Source organism: Ixodes scapularis, unplaced genomic scaffold, assembly GCF_016920785.2.
Source record: "Ixodes scapularis isolate PalLabHiFi unplaced genomic scaffold, ASM1692078v2 PGA_scaffold5__190_contigs__length_132052651, whole genome shotgun sequence".
Lineage (NCBI taxonomy): Eukaryota > Metazoa > Arthropoda > Arachnida > Ixodida > Ixodidae > Ixodes > Ixodes scapularis.
Window position 1 is genome coordinate 13,051,457 of NW_024609880.1, and position 23,472 is coordinate 13,074,928.

The following is a 23,472-nucleotide window of genomic DNA, read 5'->3' on the forward strand; positions in this document are numbered from 1 at the left end:
CAGGCTTAAAAGAGCTGTCAATAGTGCCTTGCCTCAGGCTACGCCTCCGCTTGCATTCGGCTACTTTCTATTGGCTTTAGATCGTTGTATTCTTTTCTAGCGTTATGGTCGAGTACTCTCTACGCTTTTTAGCAACACTTCACGGCAGCGGAAGAACGGATGGGGTCATGACGTTTGAGCCAGCATAGTCCGAAAATATGATACACCAAGATCAGATAAGTCCCCGACTACAGAATGGCAAATGAATGAAGCAAAACGCTAAAAATGATGATGATAATGACGCATAGCTAAAAAAAAGAAAAATCCGCAGCATAGTGTCACCTAGTGGAGGGACTTAGCAGTACTCCAGTAGCGCTGCCAAACTGAGCCACTCCATGTGCAGGCCAACATAGAATCTAAAATGGCGGCTTCTTGGTGGTGCTTCCCACCGACCGCTCGCAACGATTTCGTCCGAAAAATCAAACTTTTGGGCTTTAAGGTGTCCGAAACATCGGTCGTAAGTATGCACAATCTCCAACTGGCAGGTCACGGTTCCTCCTTTAGGTCCCAAATATCGAACAAATCAGATTTATCGGCGTCCGAAAAATCGGTCAGCCACTGTACTCAATCACTCATGTGTCGCGTTCGCAAATGGTGCACCTGTTCTGCCACGCGTGACACACAACGGCACTTGTCGCACCTCGCACGACGGCATTCACAGAGACGTAGCTCGGCAGTATGTTTGTCGATCCGAGCGGGAGTGGTTGCGATTGAAAGAGCTCGCTCTGCCACAGTAAGTATAATCGATCAAACTTAAACTAGTGCTCATCGGGAGCTCCAAGGCTTACAAGTGCGAAATTTGTTACACAACTTTGACGGTTGCTCGGCTATGGCTTCCTGCATTCGACATGCGTGGTCCAGAAATGGCGCAAAGAGACTTGGGCAGCGAGACAGAGGGATGTCAATCCTTACCCACCCCCTTTAACCATGACAGAATGTGTCCATCTCCATAGGGAGCGGAAGCACGGGAGATTCAGGCAAACGGACCCATTATTTTGTAGCAAATGCACCTCTATAGTCACCGGGCGGATGGGAAGGGCTGGGAGGAGTGTCGGTTGTATCGCCTACGGCACACACTTCCCACCTCGAACGCCACTTCGACGTCTAGCGTGCTTCGAGCGTGCATGCACAGCCGGAGCATGCAGAAAAGCTCTGAGGGCGTGCAAAAGGCCGGGCGACCAAGACGGACGCCTCGCCTTCCTCCTCTCGTCAATGACCGGGAACCCCGAAGATGAGGCCACGAGGGAAGGCCTGTTCTGGGTACTGACTGACCTGTACATGTTCTGGAGCCGCTCCGGGCTGAGCTCCAGCCTTTGCTTGTGGAGCAGGGTCCTCGCCAGCTCCGTCAGGTCGTAGCTCTTGCACTGCACCAGCTCCTTCGAGGAGATCTTTAGGTCGCACACCAGCCTCCCGGGCGTCATCTGCTTGTCCGCCTTCACCTGCAACGCGCGTGCCGCGTCATCCAAATTGTTTCTTGGCAGTGGGAGCTTGGTTTGGGCAAGTGCCGTAAACGACGCGCTCAAATATAGCGTTCTGGTTTTCGAGTAAATAAGACTTTAGAAAAAGTCTTCGACACCCTCTCATGGTGGCTCGACTGGAACAACGAGATTAGTGGCCGATCGAGCCGAAGGGTTGCAGTTCCGTTCTCGGTTATAACTACCACACGCTCCAAACCAAAAAACCTTGAGTCTTTTTTTTTTTTTTTTTTTTTTTTGCTTTGCTTGTTGTAATGTTTTGAGAGAACGCCTGTCCCCGAGAGATTGGCCATCCCGTTTTTCTGGCTAAGTATCTGTAACATAAAAATTTCGAAGCATCGCCCACCCGCCGATTTATGTCGGACGTCAGGCGATGTCTAATGGGATTTGCATCAGCCGTGCATTCCGCTGTACCGGTACGTCTGTTAAGTGAGTTAATAGCAGGTTCCCACGTTTTTGTCCGCGATCTGCGCACGCAATATCGGTTCCTGTAACACGAAAATTCTCATGTGCACACTGAATCGTGAAATGTGAATCTGCGGCATCCGTTCCCGTGACATGAAAGTTTGTAGCGGATTCTTGCCTTTTTGTCCGCGACCCGCGCATGCGATATCGATTCCAGTAACACGCGAGTTGGTCCCGCATGTAATATATTGCATCGCGAAATACGATTCTGCTGTGTCTGCGATCTGCGCTATTCATATTCGTGATATACAAGTTTGTAGCGAAGTCCCGGGTTTTGTCCGCGATCTGCGCGCAATATCGGTTCCCATGACAGGCAAGTCTGTAGTGGGTTCCCGCGTGTTTATTGCACCATAAAACTTGAATGTGCTCTGTCCGCAATTTGCAGTATTCGTTCCCGTGAGATGTGTCCGTGGTTCCTTCGCATGATAAAACGCGAATCTGCTGCATCCGCAACTTGCAGTATTATTTCCCGTGACACAGGAGATCGTAGCAAATTCCCGTGTGTTTATCGTATTGTGAATTTGCAGTGCCCGCCATCTGTGGTATCAGTTCCCGCGTCACGTGGTTTGTAGCGGATGCCCCAGTGTTTATCATTAATTTTTGATGAAGTTTTGCTGTTGCATCTCCAAAGATAGCACACCCCATGTTTTTCACCATTTAGGTATCTCTTCGTTTTGGGTGGGCGTTCTTTCAGAACTTTGCGGTAGTCATCTGGGTGCCAGTGTGATGCAATTTTTTGCAGAGACGGTATTTCGACATGACAAGCGGCAACAACCGTTCCTCGCCATAAAAAACCGCCACGGCCCAAACGGGTATACGGTACGAGCGAACGGACGAAGAGGAAGTCTCACCAGCACTGCCGCGTTCCCCCGCTTGAGTCGTCCAAGCCGGGACCAGTTGGGAATCTTGTTGGTGATCATTCGGTGCAGCAAGACGTTCAGGTCGTAGCTCTGGACGTCGTGGCCCTGGCGTCGGAGGGGATGTTAGGGCACGGCGGCTCCGAGAACCACCCTCGCCAACACCGCAACGAAGCCGCCGAGTTTCCCGCACCTCTTTCGGCGCAAGATCCCCGGCCGTCATCTCGATGAAATCTTACAATAGATGTACAAAACCGGTTTGACTCGGTCGAGAGTTGCCTCTCCAAACTTCGTTTCAGTTGAGGCTACTCAATGAAATGCGGTGCTCCAAAATGCAGCCTGGTGGAAGGAAACGGTCTGGGGACGAAGCTTCTAGTGGGCTCTTAACCTGCCATCGACTATAGTAAGATCACACATAGCCATGAGTTGAAACACTGGACGTCCTAGGATTGTGTATTATGTCTCAGGCTCACAAATATTTGAACGGGTTACACGAGCCGACGTGCAGTAACTTCCTTTAGACCTCAAGCCTTTGGTAAGCTTGATTTATGAACCGTCGAGTCACAGAAAACCTCCTAACGAATTCCCAGTGAACAGAACTTTTTACATATGAACTTCTCTCGATTTCCAAATTATCTATGGTTTACTGTGGTATGAACAAAAAGCAAAGAGTGTATTTTTACCTCAAAAGTTCAAATCCCAGACGTGTAACAAAAACACAAATACTAGTGTCCTCGTTTGCCCATGCTTCCCCATGGCTATGAGCCTGAACGTGACCACCTCAACAAAAAAACAACTTTAAAGCAAGCATTGACCTCATTAAAGAGCTGGAACCACTAACTGACAAACCCAACGATAACGGATGCTTTTTTAACTTTGTGACCATATTTCTGAAACCCTTCAGGGCCCCTTATGGTCGGGTCATAACACTCTTTTACGAGAAAATAAGCAGACTTCAGTTGAAAACGGTGTCAGGAAACTCTAGTCAAAACTCTGTTTCCACAGTTCGCCTTGTACCGAAATGCATCTATAAAGGCAGTTTGAAAAAAACATGTGCTCTCTCTGTACACCCCTCGACTTTCCTCAATATACTATAGCACTTTTCTAAGGAGCCAACTCTCTCCGATTTTCAAGGTCCAACTACACCCCACAGTCGCCGACCGATTTTTCGGGCACGTCGGATGTTTTCGCTGAACCCTCACTCACACCATAGAGTTAATGTATAACAGTGACCGAAATTTCGGATGCCATAAAGCTTCTTGCTCGATATTTCGGACATAATTTGCGTGATTTCCTGAGTTTACAGCCACAAAACAGCCGCCACGATAGCGCGAGAGCTTAGTTGCCGCTATTTTTGGTTGTTTTGATATTGCCCTGTAGCCTCAATACCATGCCCTACACAATAAACAAGATGGGTTGAGGCTACAGTCGGGTTTTCCGGTTCCGCTATAGCCAACAACCGCCGTCAGCTCAATCTTATGGCTCTTCCAGTTCTTCTCGTGGTCCGTGTTTTTCGACTGTGACCGCGAGAAGAGCGACTGTCTACCGTTCTCATGTTCTTTGAGCGCGAAGGTTTTCTGCCGATAGGATTAGTACTGAAGCGAGATTGGTGGACTAAACATTGTCTCAAAAATGGTGCCAAATGGCGCCAACCATAACTTTGCTGTTTGTGCCAACGAAGGCGCCGACAAAGCGCAGCACCATGATCGAACAGATCAACAAACAACTGAAAAGTGAACAATATAAAGCAAAAGTTGCAAGAGAACTTAAAATTGACATCAAGCAAGAGGAAAGTGGCCAATACGCAGTGGAATATGTATGGCAATTTGATATTTTGGCTGAAATAGGTTTTTCAGAGCGCTTGATTATTTGGACAATTTTGGGGTCCCCTCCGAGTCCGAAAATCGGTCGGCGACTGTATCGGGTAGTTTCAAGAAGAATGCTTCCAGCTAAGCTCAAGCGAGGATCCATAAACTGCCCCGTTTTTTTCATGCCAGAGGCTTCCAGTTCTGTTAAGTTGATCTACATCACACTGTGCTGACCATGTTGCGAGAAACTTCCAATCATGAAGCAGGCAATCAGGTTACAAGTTAGGATTTCTTCAACCAGTAAATACAGTGTAGACCGCATATAACGTATGTCGCGGGAGTCGCGAAAATCCACACTATAAGCCGTACCATGCTATAACCAAAACATCAATTTTTCAGGCCAAAATATGTGCCATGAGACAACTTACCTTTGTAAAAGAATTTATTTTATGTTAGATGAAAAATAATGCTTTGTTTGAGGAAAGTCTTTATTTCACCAGACTAGTACAGTTCTGTCTCAAGTGTGTCACACATTTTGAAAGAAATCAGCGACTTTTGTCTGGCGCAGCTAACGGCGTCGCGGGTTGCGGACGAACGTTGCGAGCGTTCAGGATTGCTAACCCTAATCACTTTTCTCTGGTGATGAAAACGCGTGAAAATTCGCATCCTTTATACGGTACGCGCCAGAAATACCTTCAACTTGAGCACAGGCGTGAAATGCTCCAAATAAAAAATCCGGGCGATGTTCGAAAACACAAATGCCTAGAAATCACCTGTCTGGCGCAGCTAACGGCGTCGCGGGTTGCGGACGAACGTTGCGAGCGTTCAGGATTGCTAACCCTAATCACTTTTCTCTGGTGATGAAAACGCGTGAAAATTCGCATCCTTTATAAACCGCTTACAACGTAACCACTTATAGTGCAGGACCGGGCATAACGCGGCTTTTTTAAACCACCGGTTCGCCTCCCATAGAACTCCATGTAATTACGTACCGCTTAAAATGCAGGCGCGCGAAGGGAAATACCGGTTATAGTGCGGTTTCTGGAACAGCCCGCCGACCAACCGGCGCAGCGACATACGTTATATGCGGTCTACACTGTATAAGCGGTTACATTGTAAGTGGTCTATACTGTAGTATGTTTTCTATGGTTTCGATGAACTCCTATTTTCAAGGTCTCGCTGCATACAACGGTGTCCGAGACGCGTGCAGTAGAGAGAAGACTTCCCATACCACAATAATGTCCGGGTCAAGTCTCTGGAGCTTGGCAGCAAACAAGATCAGGAGAGAACGTTCAGAGTCCACGACTTCCAGCGTCGTGTGCTTGCACATGGACCCGCTGAATCCATACGGGAACAGGGTGCCGCTCGGCCTGGACAGGGCTGGGAATGGTCAGCGACAGGATGTCACCACGACACTGAGAAGCACTTTGTTGAACTCCAATTGGGCATTCAGGTTTCCGGAATACTATGAGTGTAGCGGTGTAGCTCATACATTTGCAGTTGTGGCTTTTGGAAGTATCCCATTCAGTTACAACATTCTTTTTTCTGCAACTTAAATGAAAGCTGAACCATTTTCGCAAAATTTGAGTTAAAGCGGACTTCTATAACCTTTTGCCCCGTGAATTCAGTTACCGCACTTAACTGGAGCAAAAATAAACATAAACTGCTCTTTTTTTTTAAACATGCGCAGCGATTTTTGCAGGGAATGGGGCAAGTTTCTCTGCCACCTGTTATCTGTCTGAAGGATTGTGACGTCACTGTAGGCAACCTCGAGCCAGATTAGTGGCGAACAAGGACCACCCGACCTCGTTGATGACGTCACTTTCGCTAGTTTTGCTCTCCGCTCTCAGCACACCACAACAGCAGGGTTGCACGGAAATTTTAATCGGCAATTACGAAGCTCATACTATAAAGATTGAAATAAATTTTAAAACATATTTTTCAAGGTGCCTACAATAAATCTTTCAGTTTTTTTAGAATTTAAGGACCTCTTTAGCTTTCTTTTTAAAAAAAACAGTGATCTCCACAAAAACACAGCCTTTCCACTCTCGTGAAGAAGAAAGACCAGCGGAGATGTACTCGATACACTGTGTGCTTCATCTTTGTCGTCTGTTTTTCAGGCTGTTTCCTACGATGAATTCCCACCAATGCGCCGCCTAAATATCCATTCTTCTATGATAGTTGGAAAGGTTGGCGCCACCTACTAGCGACGGCGGCAACCATACTGGTTGTGTGCTTGCCGCCGTCGATTATAGATGGGGGTAGCTGTTAAGGTAGGTTTGTGTCGACATACCGGACATGATCCTGGGGAACCTAGCCCTTAACAGCTCCGCTGTAATATTCTCAGCATTTTGCGAGACATGAATTAGATAATACCATTAGTTAGGCGTGTGCAAAAAGTATATTTTGAGTTCGCAGCCAATAGTGGTTTTATCCGAATATTTTTTAACAGAACATTGAATAGTTTATCCGATCCTTTCACTAATGTGGCACCATGCTTAAAGAGGCACTGACACCCCAAAGGTCGTATTTATTTTTATTGTCTAAAACGATGCAAGTTGCAGTCATAGAAACGTAAAAAAAACCGCATCGCGAAAAAAAATTTTTCCGCGCGCGCGCGCGCCTTTTTATTTTTGGCGTTTGATTTTCCCGCCTCTCGCCTCCTCGCTTCTTTTGATCGGTGACGTCAAAAATCAGGAAATTTAGAAGCTTTGTAGGCGACATCTCTATAACATTAAATTACGGCAATCCTAAAACATGTTTTTTAACGCAATTGCGAACGCGCTACGGCCCTTCTTTTTGAAATACCAAAAATCGGGAGTTCGTTGTGGTGCCGTCTCCTGGATTTGTAACCTCCAACGGAAAACAGGCGACACCGCTCAAAACCGGTCCGCCTCCCTCAACGCGGGCGCTCGCTCCTTTCCTCCTCGCTTTGGGTCGCCATGGCAACAGCCGGGAGTGGTGAAAGGAAGTCGACTCTCAGGTCTCCGCGATTTTTGACGTCAAGGCACCGGCGCCGATCGCGCGGGAACTTCGAATTCGGCATTTGGAAATTGTTTTTTTACTTCACGAATACTGAATTCCCAAATCTCAAATTTTGAGGGTAATGTCCCGGCATCGTTTTCAATCGTTTCGGATAATAAAAAAAAATATGATTTTGATGTGTCAGTGCCCCTTTAAATGAAAACCTAGCTGAACTCATAAAGATTGTTCCCTTGTCCATACCAAAGTCAAGTTAGTTTTAATCTAACTTAACTCATGGAGTCCAATGCCTACATTGCAATGGCAAGTAAATGATAGATTTGACATAAAATTTAACTACAGAAATGCCCAGCTACACATAATCGAGAGGACTTATAAAACTTGCTATATATGCAAATATGCTTCCATCTCAAATTAAAAAAAAAAAAAATCACTGACAATGAATGCAGGTTGTAGGGAATATCTGCCGAACATATACTTTTGCATAATTGCCAGTTTAATTTTGAAAATTTTACAACAGTGTAGATGTCAACATTCACAAAGATTCCGTTTCAGTTTAAATACACAAGACGTGCACGAGCACTGTCCCATCTTGACAGTGTGTTTTTCTCCTAAGCACAACATTTCATACTTTTCTAAATGTTTATTGCGAAGGGGTTAGCCCTCTTGTACGTCCTTCTTCCCGAGCATCGGTGCACTGCAGAGAAGCAACACCCACAGAGCTCGCTTCCAAAGATGTTTCTCCGCAGCACACACGTGAACGGTAAGAAGCGCTTAAAACCAGCTGCAATCAACACTTAAAAATACTAAGGGAAAAGATCCCCGAGAGCTTAGCACCCCTCGTGACACCAAATGTGATGCATCTTTCCGAAGCCCATGTGACCCCCATGCTGTCAGATCAGCTCGCAATATCTCGCTACCCGTGCCTGCTGCGAAGGCCGACATACCTTCCAGGTAGGACTTGCACCGCTGCTTTCGTGCCTGCCATAAATCCTATTAGATGCCCTCCCCCAAGAGGTCGCCTATCCCTACCTCTACGGTCGATAATGATCTCTAAGGGAGATACTGGAGATATGTCACAAATCACGTGCCTGGGAGGGATGGAGCCCGGAGGAGATCATCCCTTCGGGAGCTCCCGACGTGCGCACTGGCGCGGGCGCGCTTGCGGTGTACTACACAAACACGTGCGTCGCATGGGAGAGTGGGAGTGGTAACCGAAAGTCATTTAGATCAGTGAGGTTAATAAAAGTGGCAAGCCCAAATCCGAAATCGCCAAGGAATTCGACATTTCGGCATTGGCTGTTCGACACTGTCCACCATTTTGCAGAACAAGCAAGGCGCATTGGACGGGTTCGAGAAGTTTCTCATGCAGAAGAAAGCGCACCCGCATCCTAAAGATGGAAGATCGCCAACAGCTTCATGCACGTCAAATTTTCTCTCGCGAGCGTGCTTCCCGAGCTGGCGCAAGATTTCCATAGCTTCAACAATCTCTACAGGAGTGCGTGAAAACACGTTGCCAAAGCCACCGAGGAAAGCTGATTTGTTTGCGCTTGTTGATGCAGATGTTCCCGTTGTTGCTCTTGCCACAGATGTTGCGATTGTATACCTTACGTGCGGCCGGAGAAAACATGAAGCGATGTCAGAGAAGCATCTCAGGAAATGCCAATGACTGCGGAGACGCGAAACATCCTACGGCTGCTTTAAAACAAAGTGGACTGCAGCAGCGGTGACTTGTGTTCTTGCGATGCTTGGAGCAGTTCGAGGAGAACTGTTGCCCGGATGAAATTTATTTATTTATTTTTTTATTTATTAAAAAGTTCTTTCAGGGCCCGGAGGCATTATAGAGGGGAGTGGGTTACATCACTGGAATCCAACATATTATCACAAAACTCCACTTAATTATTTTTTTACTCGGTAAAGCTACCGCGATATGTTCGTAACCAAGGTTTGTTTGATCAAGTACAGTCAAACCCATTTATAACGAACGCGATAGAGCCGCGAAAAGTGGTCGTTATATCAGCAGTTCATTATACCTGGACTTACCTTTAAAACACGTTATAAATAAGGATAATGAAGCTGGTACAGTCCAATCTCGTTAATTCATACTCAAGGGGGACCAAAGATTAGTTTTAATAAAGCAAAGTTTGAATTACCGGGAGTTTCCTCCCTTAGAGACACACAGGTTGGGATCTGCATGTTAGTTTGAATTATCCGTATGTTTGAATTAAGAGAGTTTGAATTAACGACATTTGACTGTATTGGTAGTTTACTGTGCCAGCTCTTTATTTGAAGAAACTAGTGATCGCAGCCTGCTTTCGAACCGTAGTGCGCTCAAGTGTCTTCCCGAGGTTGTCCAGGTGGCACGTGTATTCCTCCGGAAGTCCTCTTGCGAAAACGAGGTCCTTCAGGGTCGTGATGTACTCCAGCGCCGTAGCAGTATCAATGGGCGGCGGTGGAGAAGCGTCTTCGTCGCCGTCGTCATCGTCCGACGATGACGAGGCCTCCTCACGACCGGCTGCGGCACGCACTTCGCGGACGATTGCAGCGTCGTCAAGCTCTTCAGTTGCCCATAAGTCCTTGTCGGCAAAAATGAATTCCTCGAGGTTGTCTGCCCCGTCGACCAGTCTAGCCTAGCGCTTTCTTCCAGGCTTGCCCGACCTCTTCTCGGTCGTCGGGAGTGGCAGCCTCTTATCCCTCGACTCCTGCCGGCAATGCCGATGGACGCATGAACCCGGCCTTCCTGAAGCAATTGCTCAAAGTCTCGCTTCTTATCTCCATCCAGGCTCCCTTCAGCATCTGTACAGCCATCCACAAGTTAATTTGTAGCTTGGGGTTCCCAGGAAGTGGGCAACGGATCATGATCAAGAGCAGCTGGATCACGCGGCATCGGTAGATTACCTTGAAGTTTTGAACGATACCCATGTCAAGGGGCTGCAACCTTGCAGTGGCATTCGGTGGCAAGAAAAGAATCTCGATGGCTTGCAGCTTCGGGCAGATGTGGTGTGCAGAGCAGTTGTCTAGAATGAGGAGGATTTTCCTTTTCTTTGCTGCCATGTCATCGTCAAATTCCTTGAACCACTCGCCGAAGAATTCCCGCATCATCCAGGCTTTCTTGTTGTGTGTAGTGAACAGGAACGAACTGGCGGAAGCAGGTCGGCTTCTTTGATTTTCCGATGACGAAAGGAAGCCGCCGGTCGCTGCCGTCCATGTTGCAGCAAAGTAGCACTGTCACGCGCACTCTGCTGTTCCTCCCGCCAACACACTTGTCCTATTTCAATATGTGGGTCCTGCTGGGCAGCATCTGGTAGAATAAACCCATCTCGTCGGCATTATAAATGTCCCGGTCGCTGTACTGAAAGACCTCATCCAGGTGGTCAGTCAGCCACTTGTCTGCCATTTCCTGGTTGACCGCTGCACCCTCCCCAACGATCGCCCTGTAGACGACGCCATGGCGCTCCTTAAAGCGTTGCACCCACCCGCCCCCAGGACTGAACTCCGGGCAATCCAAAAGAAATGCGAAGTCGTTCGCTTCCTCTATGAGCAGGAGTTTACAGATGGGGATATTTCTGCCTCATGCATCCAGGAACCATTTGAAGAGCGCGTCCTTACTTCCTTGTATTTCGCCTCACGTAGGCGCTTGCGCTTGTGTTCGCCTCCATTGAGGTTGGCCGAAGCCAAAATCTTTCCTTCATCCTTGACGATCGTTGAAACTGTTGACTTCGAAAGTCCATACTTTCTGGCGACGTCGGCGTTTTTGACTCCGGAGCGGATGTCGCGAAGTATGCTCACCTTTGTGCCAATCTCAATCGCTTTCCGTTTCTTGGGCACGCTCCTCTGCTTTCAGAAATCGTGCCGACTGAGACGTACTGAACAGAAAAAGAAACAGCTGCTGTGGCTGTTTGCTGTTTCCAGTTGCCACCTTTGCTGAACGACGATGTGCTCACTTACACGTCCCTTCCGATGGGAACTTGAGAGTTAACTCTTCGTAAACAAAAATGGTAATACGACGTCACTTCTTCGCATCGCATAACTGTCAGCAAAGAGTGGGGCATAAGGGCTACTCAGAGGCGTCAGAGTTAGTTATGTGACGTCATTGAATACAGAGTTTGCAAACATAAAACAAATGAATGCAGCATGGCAAGAGTTGACTGTCTCCTTCTCCTCTTCTCCTTCCCGCGCACGCACAATCGACCAATCGGCGAACTAAGCGACCCCGGGAGTGCGCTTTTGCTTTTGTAGTTTTCTTTCCTCCCCAGGGAAGTATACCGCGCGGCCAGCCAAGCCAGCGCGACTGTGGAAACGAATTTGATAGTCTCCCAGAGCGCCGCGCCCAAAATGTAGCTCTTCATCTTTTTTTTTTTTTTTTTTGCGCGCGCAAGATTTTTTTTTTTTTTGAAAGCAGATTTTAAGTTTGTTGTAACAGTATGATGCTTTGAAAAACGGTTGTTTTATCTGGACCAATTTGATGGATAGGGCCTTGGAGTCATACATTTTCTGAAAGCTGGTCGTTATGACCGATAGGTCGTTATATGTGGGATCGTTATAAGTGGGTTTGACTGTATATGATCAGAGTGTTCCGCAGTGTTCCCGTCTATCTCCAAGGCTGCTGGCACTGTTTTTTTGGCTCTATCGCTTTTATCAAATTACCGCTTCAATGGAATTTTCTTGCCGTCCCGTTGACTTCGTTATAACAAGGAATTACTGTATGCTTCACACATATAGCTACATGTTGCATAAAACGTTTTACTCCTACCTGCCCTAGATGCTTAGATATCCATCTTGCAAATTTGCAAGGAGTCCAAACTTTTGTCTTGGGAAAGAGGCATATTAGAGTCAACTTTAATACACATTCAGCCCGCAGAGATATTATAAATTCATATATAGTTCAAATATTCATTCACAAACTGAAAAACCTGGTAGATTCAGAAGAAAAGTAGCTGTAGATTTCAAAATATCCATTTCCAAAAGATTGACATTTTAGGGACTTTTTGACACCAAAGACAGATGTCCCCCTTAAGCCAGAGAACAATTTACTTAGGGACAGGAACAGTCAAGAAAATTTGGTAGTTCGGAGAACCCCCGGGTTCCTTGGAAAGAATTTCTTCTTCGCGGCGCTGTCAGGGTTTTCTTGTCCATTTGTAAACAGAGCCATTTCTGCACTGTAGTAAATAAACCCCAATTTTTAAATAAGAACTAAAAAAGAAGTGTGTATTTTACTTTCTGAGGCACGATCCATTGAAATCCTTTCCTGTTGCGTCACGTAGACTAGCGCACAAGGTTCCCGATGATGTTACAATTACAGCGACTACCGCAGACCAGAGCCCAAGCGAGCAAGCATTCATTTCCCTCGCATGTCTGGTTTGTGTTGGACACCATTGACAACATGGCCAGTGTGAGTGGGAATCCGTCCAAGCCGGATCAGCGAGTGTTGATTCAGTTCCTAACAGAGGAAGGTCATTGAGCAGTCGACGTTCGTCGCAGAATGCAGGCGGCGTATGGTAACAAATGTGCGACAAAGAATATCGATTCACCGGGCACGACTGTTTTGGGAAGGACGCGAGAAAAGCAAAGATCTTAAAATGAAATGTCAATAGTGCTGGGATTGGAACCCAATTTCAAAGTGTGAGATATGATGAAAAGATGAAAAATAGTAATAGCAGTTCTGAAACACACTGAAAAGATGGAAAAAGAGAGAAAAGAACTCACCGCAGAAATGCGTCTGGTACAGCGGGCTAGGTGCTTGCCTGTCAATGGGGAAGGTATGATGAGCCAGCACAGAGACAGCAACTACCTAAAGACAAGCAAGGAAGGGACAAGTTCCCAAAAACAGCATGAACGTACAGTGCCAAAGGAAAATACAGTCGACGCTCATTACAACAGACCTGGTTACAACAGACATTTGGATATAACATACCGACTTGTGAAGTTCGGTTGGTATTCCTCTACATACCATTGACTCAACTTCATATCTGCATACAACATACTCCTTTTACAACAGACTGAAATCTTGATGAAAATCAAGGTCTGTTATAATGAGCTTAGACTGTACAGTCAAACCCTACCATATCGAACCCGTTTACATTAAATTATCCCTCATATCGACCAATTTTTGTGCACAGTAATGTTACAGTGATAATATATAGCAAAAACTATGGTTAAATCAAACAAAAATAGCAGCCACTACCGATATATCGAACTGCCAAGAGCGCCGTTTCGCTCTGCAAGCTGACTTTCCCCCAACACGAGCAGGCACCATTGGGGGAAAACCAACCTGCAAAGCATGCTGGCTTTCTTTTTTTCTTTTTTTTTTTTCCGGGCGGTTGTGTTGATTGTTTTGAAGAAAGAAAAATCTCCTGCGGAGGGAACAGGGAGAAGGTGCTCCGTGCTCCCTATCCCCGCTCCGTCCGCAACAGAAAATGTTATTTTAATGCGAAAGCATCTACTGTCCCAAGGAGCGAGCCGACGTCATCAGTTTAAAGTGTGAAAACGGCACCTAGTTTCCCTGATCCCAAAGGTCCCATTGGCTGGCGCGCGGCGACGAGGCTCCCACTGGCCGCTGCGTACGTCAGTTTCAACGACTGTCGCCAGATGGCGCTGCGTGTCCGTGCCGCCAGCGCACCTATAAAACTAACCGCCGCAACCCCATGCCACTACGGGCCCCCCGCCAGTTAAAATGGACACGTTGGCGTGCACTCGGAAGCTTCTGCTCATCTCGCCGCCGACCAACATGCAGTCACCTACATCATCCATATCGTCACGTCGGTGGTGCTTCTGCTCGTCTCGCTGACGACGAACATGGCGCCGCCTCTAGCATCCATATCGTCGGACATTCATGCTTTCACATTCACAACTCGTAAGAAGTGCTTAGGTGTCTTCCGACTTTTTCTTTCTTCCGGGCGGTTGATGCGACCGCCCGGAAGAGAAAAAAGACAGCTTGCTCTGCTAGCTGGCTTTCCCCCATAGCGGCCGCCTGCCTTAGGGAAAAGCCAACTTGCAGAACAAAACGGAGCTCTGCAGGAGGAGGTGCTCCGCTCCTGCTCGGACGTGCTTCGTGCTCTCGGCATAGTTTGGCGCTAATGCGCGAATATAGAAGGCAGCGGCGTCAGCATTTTGAAGTCCACCGATAGCATAGAAAACTATCGCTATCACAAATGCAATGAAGAAAAAGCAGCAGAAGATGCAAGACTATTTCATTGTGTAATGTCAGCAGAAAGTAGATTTTTGAGAGTCAAATTCATTCCATCTTTTATATCAAATTACCTGCTTTATCAAACTAGTAGAAGCTTTTTTGCGAGTTTAATATAAATGGGTTTGACTGTATAAACCGAGTCAGCAGACAGGTTGTTCGGGTAACAATTTTCGACACTCGAGTTTCAGCTGTAGGTGACCAAAATTTGCAAGATACAGAGTGGATTGTTTCAAACTCTCCGAGGTCTAGTGTTACAGATAAGATTCATTCCAGAGTAGAGACACTTGAGCTGTATGGTGCGTAAGATCATTGTTTGTCCCAAGCTTTATTTGGATTTGTGGCAAACACTTTCCATCCTCTACAAATGCTAAAACAGAGTGCCTTCACTCGAGAGGCCCTTAAGGCAGACCTTGCTGATTTTCTCCTGGTTAATATTGCTATGTGCACGACCAAGTTGGCAACACACACAGCTGCCATGCGGAGGCACGGGGTTCAAACCCCAACGGCCTGCCATTTTATTTTATTTCACTTCGCTGCTCTCCTGGAATGATCCAGTAAAATTTCGAAACTAATTGCATATTCTTATCTAGAGTTTTATCAACGGCCCGTATGACAGACGCCGTGGGTGGTGCCAATGGGAGAGCCACTTTTTCGTCGTCGTCGCAGGATCCATGGCCCTTTTAGTTGCAGCCACAACTTCACCCAATTAAACGTGCATTTGAACGAATATATGTTCAATTCATGGGCAGCTCAGGAAAAGAGACAACCTGTACATCAGGGGTGGCCAGGCTGGCTCGGCCCAAGAGCTGCAAACAAAACCACGAAACGTCCAAGAGCCGCGAGGGGGGGGGGGGGGGACTGCAAACTTTTGACCGGAGCAATAAACGAAACTCAAACTACTTTCAATCTATCCGAGTCAAAAGCAGTCCAACTGTACGTAAGGTTGCAGTAGCACAAGACTACCAAACCGCAACCTGTCTTTCGATTTAAAACGCGTTCCGTTCTCCCATTCTCATTCCCTTCGCGAGCCGCAGCTTGGCCACCTCTGTTGTACATGAACGATTAAGGTGGTTCTCCACAACCCTCCACAACTCGACTATGCCATGCATTTTTTATTGCGGTCCCTCCCAAAAATGTATGCAGAGCGCAAGTTTGTCTGCTTCTTGCGCCGGGGTTGTGGTGGTGTCAGAACACTGAGCTCCGATTGGCTCTGTTGGAAGGATAGGGCGTAGACCTGAAGACAACTAGCATTGAAATCTACCCACTATCCTTCCAATCGAGCCAATCAGAGCTCGGCGCAGAAGCAGACAAACTTGTGCTTCGCATTGAAGTCCTGCGGAACGTAACTAAACACTGCATAAAAAGCCTAACCTCATTCTGATTGGTCGCATCGTTGGGGACGGTCCTGATGCTCAGGGACATGACAACAAGTGGAGGTGCAGACTCCGATTTTGCTACGACGATGTCCCCAGGTTTGCTGAGGACAACCTGCGCACAAAGAGAAAGAAAGCACCGTGTGACAACCAAACTGTAAACATACCTTTGCTACATACAGCCCGGAAATTAAGGGCTATCGCAAACTATCAGATGCCATACGAGCATTCTCATATTTAAATGTCGCCACACTTAAAGTGTACTGGCACAAGCAGCATTCAGGTGGTAAGGCCCCGCAATTGTTTTTTTCTAAAATGTGAGCAGGTAGAGGCACGAGAAGATAAGTCTTAAAATATGTGGCAATTTATTGGAACGAACGATTAATTAAGTTTATTGAATACAAAATGATAGGGTGTCAACCTGCGTGGATACTCCAGTGATGGAAGCGGCATTTGACCGTTTGGAGCAGGTTCTGCAGCAGGCAAAATATTTTGTTTTGGAGCAGCCACTGACACTTTTGGAGCAGATGAAAATACCTGTTAGCACATCACTTAAAAATGAAAAAGTGAATGCATCGCCAAATGAGTTCATCTTTAATAATAACTGAGGGTTCCTCTTTGATACTCGACAATATTACGCATTACCGTTTGTAACAAGAATAGATAAGTGCAAAAAGAACACAGTCTTCTTTTTAGGAATAAGGCTCTGGTCAGAGTAGGTTCCATGTATAGTGGGTACTAAAAACTGGTTAAGGGGAAACACTGGTCTTGGAGCTTTTTTTCTTATTTTATGACCGAACCCATTGAAACTGCACAAGCTTGTTCAGCTTTTTGTGCTGATTTCATATATCTGGTCATTTTCTTAGTCAGTAGAATTGTCCTCAAGGTAATTAAAACTTGCCTGTCTTTGTTTGGACCAACGATAGGAAAAAAACTGCTCAACAAAATATCTTTTTTAACACATGGCTATATACTATGAGGTGTAGAGAATACAATGTTGGAAGTACTTTTAAGATAAATCCATTATAAGTGATTTTACCTCACATTGAAGTTCAGTGCTCAGTGTAGGGCTAACAAGTAATAAAACAAAAGATCAAATAATAACTTTTCTAGGCTTATATTAAAAAATCTACTCTCAACATTGTATGCATCACACATTTAGCTATACATTTCAAGAAAAGTTATATTTCTCTCTGTGCTACATGCTGAGATAGCCCTACTGCAAATTTTCAATGAGTCCTAAAATTGTGTTTTGTAAAAATAATGTTTTACAGTAAACTTCAATACACATTCAGCCCGTTTAGACATTATAAATTGATGTATAGCTCAAATATTCATCCACAAAATTAGAAGCCTGGTAGATTCAGAACAACAACAGCCATTGCCATTTTCAAAAGAATGCAGTTTTAGGAAGTTTTTGGCTCCAAAGACCCATGTCCCCCCTTAAACAATAAATCATAGTACAGTCTGTGGGGATTCCTATGGTCTCCCCTCCCCGATGGCTGTGATAACGGCTGCGGGTCGGAACACTCGGCTCCTTTGCCGTGAGCTCCGACCTGTTCGTGAGGCGGAGGGTCGCCTGGCTTGGGGGGCCCCTCCTCTCACTCTCTCCCGGGGGACCTCTTTCCGTCCCCCGCTCGGATGCGAATCACTGCCGACAGGCGAGGAGGTTTCGCCTCTTGTTTTCCCGCTTTCGGGAAAGGGGCTCGTCCGGGTGACCGCGAAAGAGATAGGACGTGTGTCGGCGACTTCTCCGATGCTTCCCCGGTCTTGGCTCTCCGGAACCCCGCGCCTGGCAGGTAAGGACCTTTTCTTACCTTGCCGGCGCGGGGGGCATTTTTAGATGGGGACATTGTAGTTCATATAGAAGAGTATGTTAATAAATGATCTTGGACTCTGTCCTTACTCTGGTATGTGTGTCTTCTCTTACGCTATATTCGAGAGAGTGAGACAAGGTAGTCGATCATTGGCACCGACAGAGGTGATTAATCGAACCGACCCGCGGTAATGTAGCCCTGAACGTTCGTCTATATTGCCGCGGAGATGTGGGGACCGCGCTACTAGGTTGGACGTCTCCTTTGAGATATCGCCGCTGTTGAGACAATCCTTTGGTTACTCTATCGGTACCTGTGTTGGTAGCAAGATCCCACAAGTCGAATCTCGTTAATTCAAACTCGAGGAGGACCGAAAATTTGTTTAAATAAAGCAAAGTTTGAATTAATGGGAGCTTCCTCTCATAGAGACGCATAGGATGCGACATTCGTTTTAGTTTGAATTATCCACAAGTTTGAATTAAGAGAGTTTGAATTAATGAGAGTCGACTTTACAATACTTCAGTTGGGAAAAAGCCTCTCTCCCCCCCACTTTTAAACCTGATAGTTTACTTAGCCTGTAAACATAATTTATGTAAAATGCCAGCAAAAACCAGTGCATATCCTAAAATACAGGGTGTAACAAAAAAAATGTAGTTTCTTTGTTTCTTTTTTACCGCAAAAAAAAACTAGGCATTACCAAAGCTCATTCTCGCTCAAAGGTAGCGCTAGAGGTCACAACCAGGTGCCAAAGTTTCAGCCTGATCCAAACCTCATTCAAAAGTTATAAGTCGTTTTCTGAAAATTTAAACGTGAAAATCGAGCCCATCTTTGCCCGTTTTCGGTTCCCGGTGCCATAGAGCCCCATGTATTCGAAAACTCCGTCGGCCACCATTTTCCCATCGAAATTTTCAGAAAATCACTTATAACTTTTGATTAAGTTATCGGATCGGGCTGAAACTTTGGCATCTGGTTGTGACTTCCAGCGCCTCTGGGCAGAGAATGAGCGTTCGACAATGCCTAGTTTATTTTTTCAGTAAAAAAAAAAAAGTGTAATTTTTTTTTTGACACTTTGTATGTCTATTAGTTAAAATATATCCCCCCAAGTTTTATGAACATACCAAACTCAACTTTAATATTAGAAACTGCAAAAACAAACAACACCAAATATTATGAAAGCTTACACTTGTGCTTTAAAGGTGACACTGCTCTTAGAGGGGTCGTGAAACGTTTTTCGAAAATTCTGCGCTATGCAACGCTTATTTGGATTACCAGTCCTCCATGATGTAACCCACGCGCATTCGTTCGACCGTATAGATTCCTTTATCAGTGCAAAACGACAATTTTGGATTTCCAGAGAGCTTTCCTCTTGGTTCACTGACATTGTCCCTTTCAAGACGGCCAATCGGAAAGTTTTTGTTTTCAGACGTCACGTGTACAAGTCAAAGGACAACCAGATACTTTCTCGGGATGCAAGATGTCCGATCGGTCAAACCTCCCCGAGCTTCAGCGTCGCTTAATCGAGTGCAGCCGACTTTTCGGATTCGTGCCTTATGCGGACACTCCCCTCCGAGGAGTACGAGACCGGTCATCGTTCGACAACGACACCGACACCGAAGACGGGGCGAGCTCCCTGCATCGAGGGGCGCGCGGTTCGACAAGACGTGCTCGTTTCGCGTCCAGGCCAAGGTTTCGCTAAGTTAATGCGAAAGCATTAACTGTTTTATAGAGCGAGCTGACGTCATCGGTCTGAAGCGCAAAAAACAGCATAATTTCCTTCGTTCCATTGGCTGGCGCGCGTTGACGGGGCTCCCAATTGCAGCTGCGCTCGTCAGTTTCCACGACCGCTCACCCCATGACGCTGCGTGTCCATCAGCACGGAGTGTCGAAGGTCACCAGGGGAGCACACGCGCCGACCTTCGACGAAAAGTATGCAGCAGACGAAAAAGGGAGCGGACGAGCGGATTGCATGCTTTTGCATTCACAACTCATAAAGAATGCTTAGGTGTACCTCAATCTTTTTTTGCGACTTTTAGCTCCAGACATCGCTGACATCGTCTAGAAATTTAGACGATGTCAGCGATCAACCAGCCAGCATGGCTGACGAGCAATCTCTATGCTTCGTTTTGTCTTAATTCAAAAGTGCAGCCGACGCTACGAGCCAATGGAGCCAACCAAACAGCGCACAATCCTACATGTGTTCTTTCGTCAACTCAATCAACTGCAGCGGCGAATGTCCCACGGCTTGCACTTGTAATATGTGTGTAAGTGGTTGTATGTGTATGATCCTTCAACTGTGCTCCGACCTAAATGAAAGTGGCTATAACCACGAGGGTTTATCTATATCTCTGGAGTGCTGAGCAAGAAACTAACAATCAAAAGATATTTCCAGCCCTGTACCAGCAGTGTTCATTTAGAAACATAGGGAAGCGTTCCCCCGCACAAGTCGCATTGAAATACAAGATTTCAATTTTTCGATTCTTCACTGGCTATTTCAAGTTTCAATTAAGAAGTCCTAATTGTGAGATTACAGCAAGAAATGGGTCAGCATAATATGTATCGATATTACATTCCATTCTTGGCAATTGATATTATATTCCAACCCTCGTGACGACAAGACGAAAGCAAGCACAACCTTAAGAAAGGAAGCAAAGAAGCACCACTTCGTTTCGTAAGCGATCGGCTAGATTGAACGGCATTGTGTGATGGGCGATGTGTGCATATTAGTTAAATAAATGCAATGTGTCACTATACTGACATCGTGCCACGACGTCAAAACAACCAAAATTTCGCCGCAATAGGCTCAGAAATTTTCAAAACGGCCCAATACCAAGCTTTAATGAGTGTTTTGCCTTTTCACTACTTTTTATCTGGGTTACACCGAAGTTGAGAGAGTCAAGCTTACCTCCAGTTTACACCAGCTCACAGGAACGTTAGGTGCAGCTGTCAAAAAGAAACAAGGTATCACACAAATCACCTACAAAAAGAGGGCGAATTCGAACTTCAGAGAGAGGCAAAAATACTAGATGCCGCAACTAATGGTATATTCGGCTGGTCATTTTCGTAGGGTTGTGCGAATATTCGAAATTTCTAATAGTACACTATTCAATATATCCTCTGAGAAGAACTGCACTAGTATTCGCGTTTTTCGAAGTGTGATTGCGGCGGGTTAGCCCCGTTGAGCGCGCTTCTCACCGAGCACCGGTGCACTGCAGAGAAGCAATACCCGCGGAAGCAAGCTCCGCGGGTGGTTCTTCTCTGCATTACATAGGTGCTTGGTAAGAAGCGCACTCAGCGGAGTAACCTGCCACGATAGAATGTGGAAAAGTATGAATATTGCAATTGCGTGCTTAAAAGAAAAGTATATATTCAAAGCAGGAGGGTGCAGGCATGCCAGCTGTATTTAAAGAAAATGTAATCTTTGCGTGAACGCGTATATCTCCATTGTAGTAAAAGCTTCAAAATTAAACTGACTGTTATGAAAGAGTAGATGTTAGGTAGAGATGCCCCAATAACCTGCGTTCATCATGCGCGATTCTTTTTTAACTCGAGATGAAAGAAAGAACATTTAATATAGCAAGATTTGTAAAGTCCCTCAATTGGGTACAGTTGGCCATCTCTATAGGATTCATTTTATGTCAAATGCGTCGTTTACTTGCCATTCCAAGACATCAGACCTTCTGAGGTAACAGTTCATAAATTTAGATAGATTAAACTTAGCTTATAAATGAACAGGTGGAACAACCTTCACGAGTTTAGCAGGGGTTTGGCAGTGAAAGGTGTGGGAAAACTATTTGATATTCGAATTGAAAATATTCGGCCAAAATTACTATCCGCTTCCAACTCAAAATCCACTATTCGCACACGACTATCAAACAGACATTGAGGGAATGCCTAACAGCTTGTTTGATCCCCCGTAGTTTTGAGATACTAGAGAAAAACTTTGCATAAAGCAGAGTGGTGCAAAATGAGTCTCCCGTTTACGTCGATCTATTTGGAGCTGTTTCGACCGTTTGGCTTTTGGGTTAATCTGTTAGTGACACCAATAAACTTTATGCGGAGGATGAAAGGCCGCAGCAGGTCCTAAAGCTACCGCGGCTTGTGATCTCCTGCGTTAAGTTGCATGACCTTCCACGCCGAACTTGATGATAAGTCATGCGACCATATGAGTCACATAAATGACGTCAATAGTCGAATTTATTGGCACCAAAAATTTTGAATTTGTAAAAATTGGAAATTCGAATCTTAGAATCATACTATTTTTTTAAAACATAACAAGTTGGAAGTGATTTTCTAACTTTCGTAACTTCTTTGTCTCGTGTTCGAACCCAGAGTTTGAAAAAGGTGTGCGGCACATCTAACCGTGTGTCCTTACGGGGTTCGTGCATTTGAAGGACTTTGTTCACAAAAAAGAAAAGAAGCCCTTCACTTTCTGAGTGACAAGAAAAATATTTTCAATTCTCGGTGTGCTCCAGCACCCAGGAAAGCAAGCTTGATGCCTATAAAGAACTCTTTTTTATCGAGAACAAGGGAAAGGTAGGCTTACTTGGGTTCTGCAGTTCGAGCCAACATGGTCCCATGAGCTTCTGACCGATCAGGAGACTTTCCAGGCTGGACGTGTTGGTACCGAAGACGGCACTAAACGTTCTGCCCGTAAGATCCTTGGGCAGTTCCGGGAACCGAGCCTGACAGACACAAAACACGAAGACAGAGGTTTGAAGTGTGGGGCAAAGCTGTTCAAAGAAAACTGCAATAAAGCTATGCAAGCCCTAGGACAGGCTTTGCAGCAGTGTCCATTATCTATACCTTATGGCGTTCCGAGATTTCACCGGAACACCCGTCTCCCTGGCTTGGTGCCCGCTGGGTGGCTATTCAGCAGCACCGCCCCAGAAGCAATCAAATGGCTGCGTCCCCACGGGTGGTTCGCGAGATCAAAGCAAAGTCTCTAACACTGTTTTCCTTCTGGCCATACATAAGGGGGGGTACATAACACGAGAGCATAAAACAGTAACGACATATGCAAATACACAGGGGGCTGCAAAACAATGCAGCATCGCCACGAGCAACGGCAATACACAAATTAGTCTGGGTACATGGGGAGCATAAGGGGATGAAAACATTGATACATTGCAACCAGTAAAGCACAAGACAAACAAATAGAAAGACACAGTGGGGATTAACAGAAATGAGAACAAAGAGCGTTGCGAAATGCGGTGGGATCCGTCTGGGTTACAATAAGTGAGGGGAGGTCGTTCCAGTCTACAATAGTACGAGGGAAGGAGGAGTTAAAATAGGTTGTGCTGCCTGAGATGCGGGAAATGTGACACGGGTGATTTAGCCGCGATGAAGATCGCCTCGGGGGCAGGAGAAGACTGTTTCGGAGTGCAGGGAGGCAGTAGTAAATTTTGTGAAAGAGAGAGTTGTGCTAGCTTACGGCGGACGTTTAGTAAAGGAAGGTTCAGTTCACTCTTTA

The 23,472-nt window shown here is 46.0% G+C and overlaps 1 protein-coding gene across 1 annotated transcript in view; it reads right to left on the reverse strand.

The window, feature by feature from the left end:
* Positions 1 to 23,472, reverse strand: part of LOC8040571 (DNA polymerase alpha catalytic subunit) — a 165,697-nt gene that overhangs the window by 101,910 nt on the left and 40,315 nt on the right. Inside the window, exons 13-19 of the mRNA XM_029966821.4 lie at positions 22,546 to 22,684; positions 20,905 to 20,942; positions 16,187 to 16,303; positions 13,333 to 13,417; positions 5,876 to 6,024; positions 2,831 to 2,944; positions 1,312 to 1,478 (exon numbers count right to left, since the gene is read on the reverse strand). Of these exons, the coding sequence (XP_029822681.2) occupies positions 1,312 to 1,478; positions 2,831 to 2,944; positions 5,876 to 6,024; positions 13,333 to 13,417; positions 16,187 to 16,303; positions 20,905 to 20,942; positions 22,546 to 22,684 (809 nt within the window). The remainder of the gene's footprint in view (positions 1 to 1,311; positions 1,479 to 2,830; positions 2,945 to 5,875; positions 6,025 to 13,332; positions 13,418 to 16,186; positions 16,304 to 20,904; positions 20,943 to 22,545; positions 22,685 to 23,472) is intronic.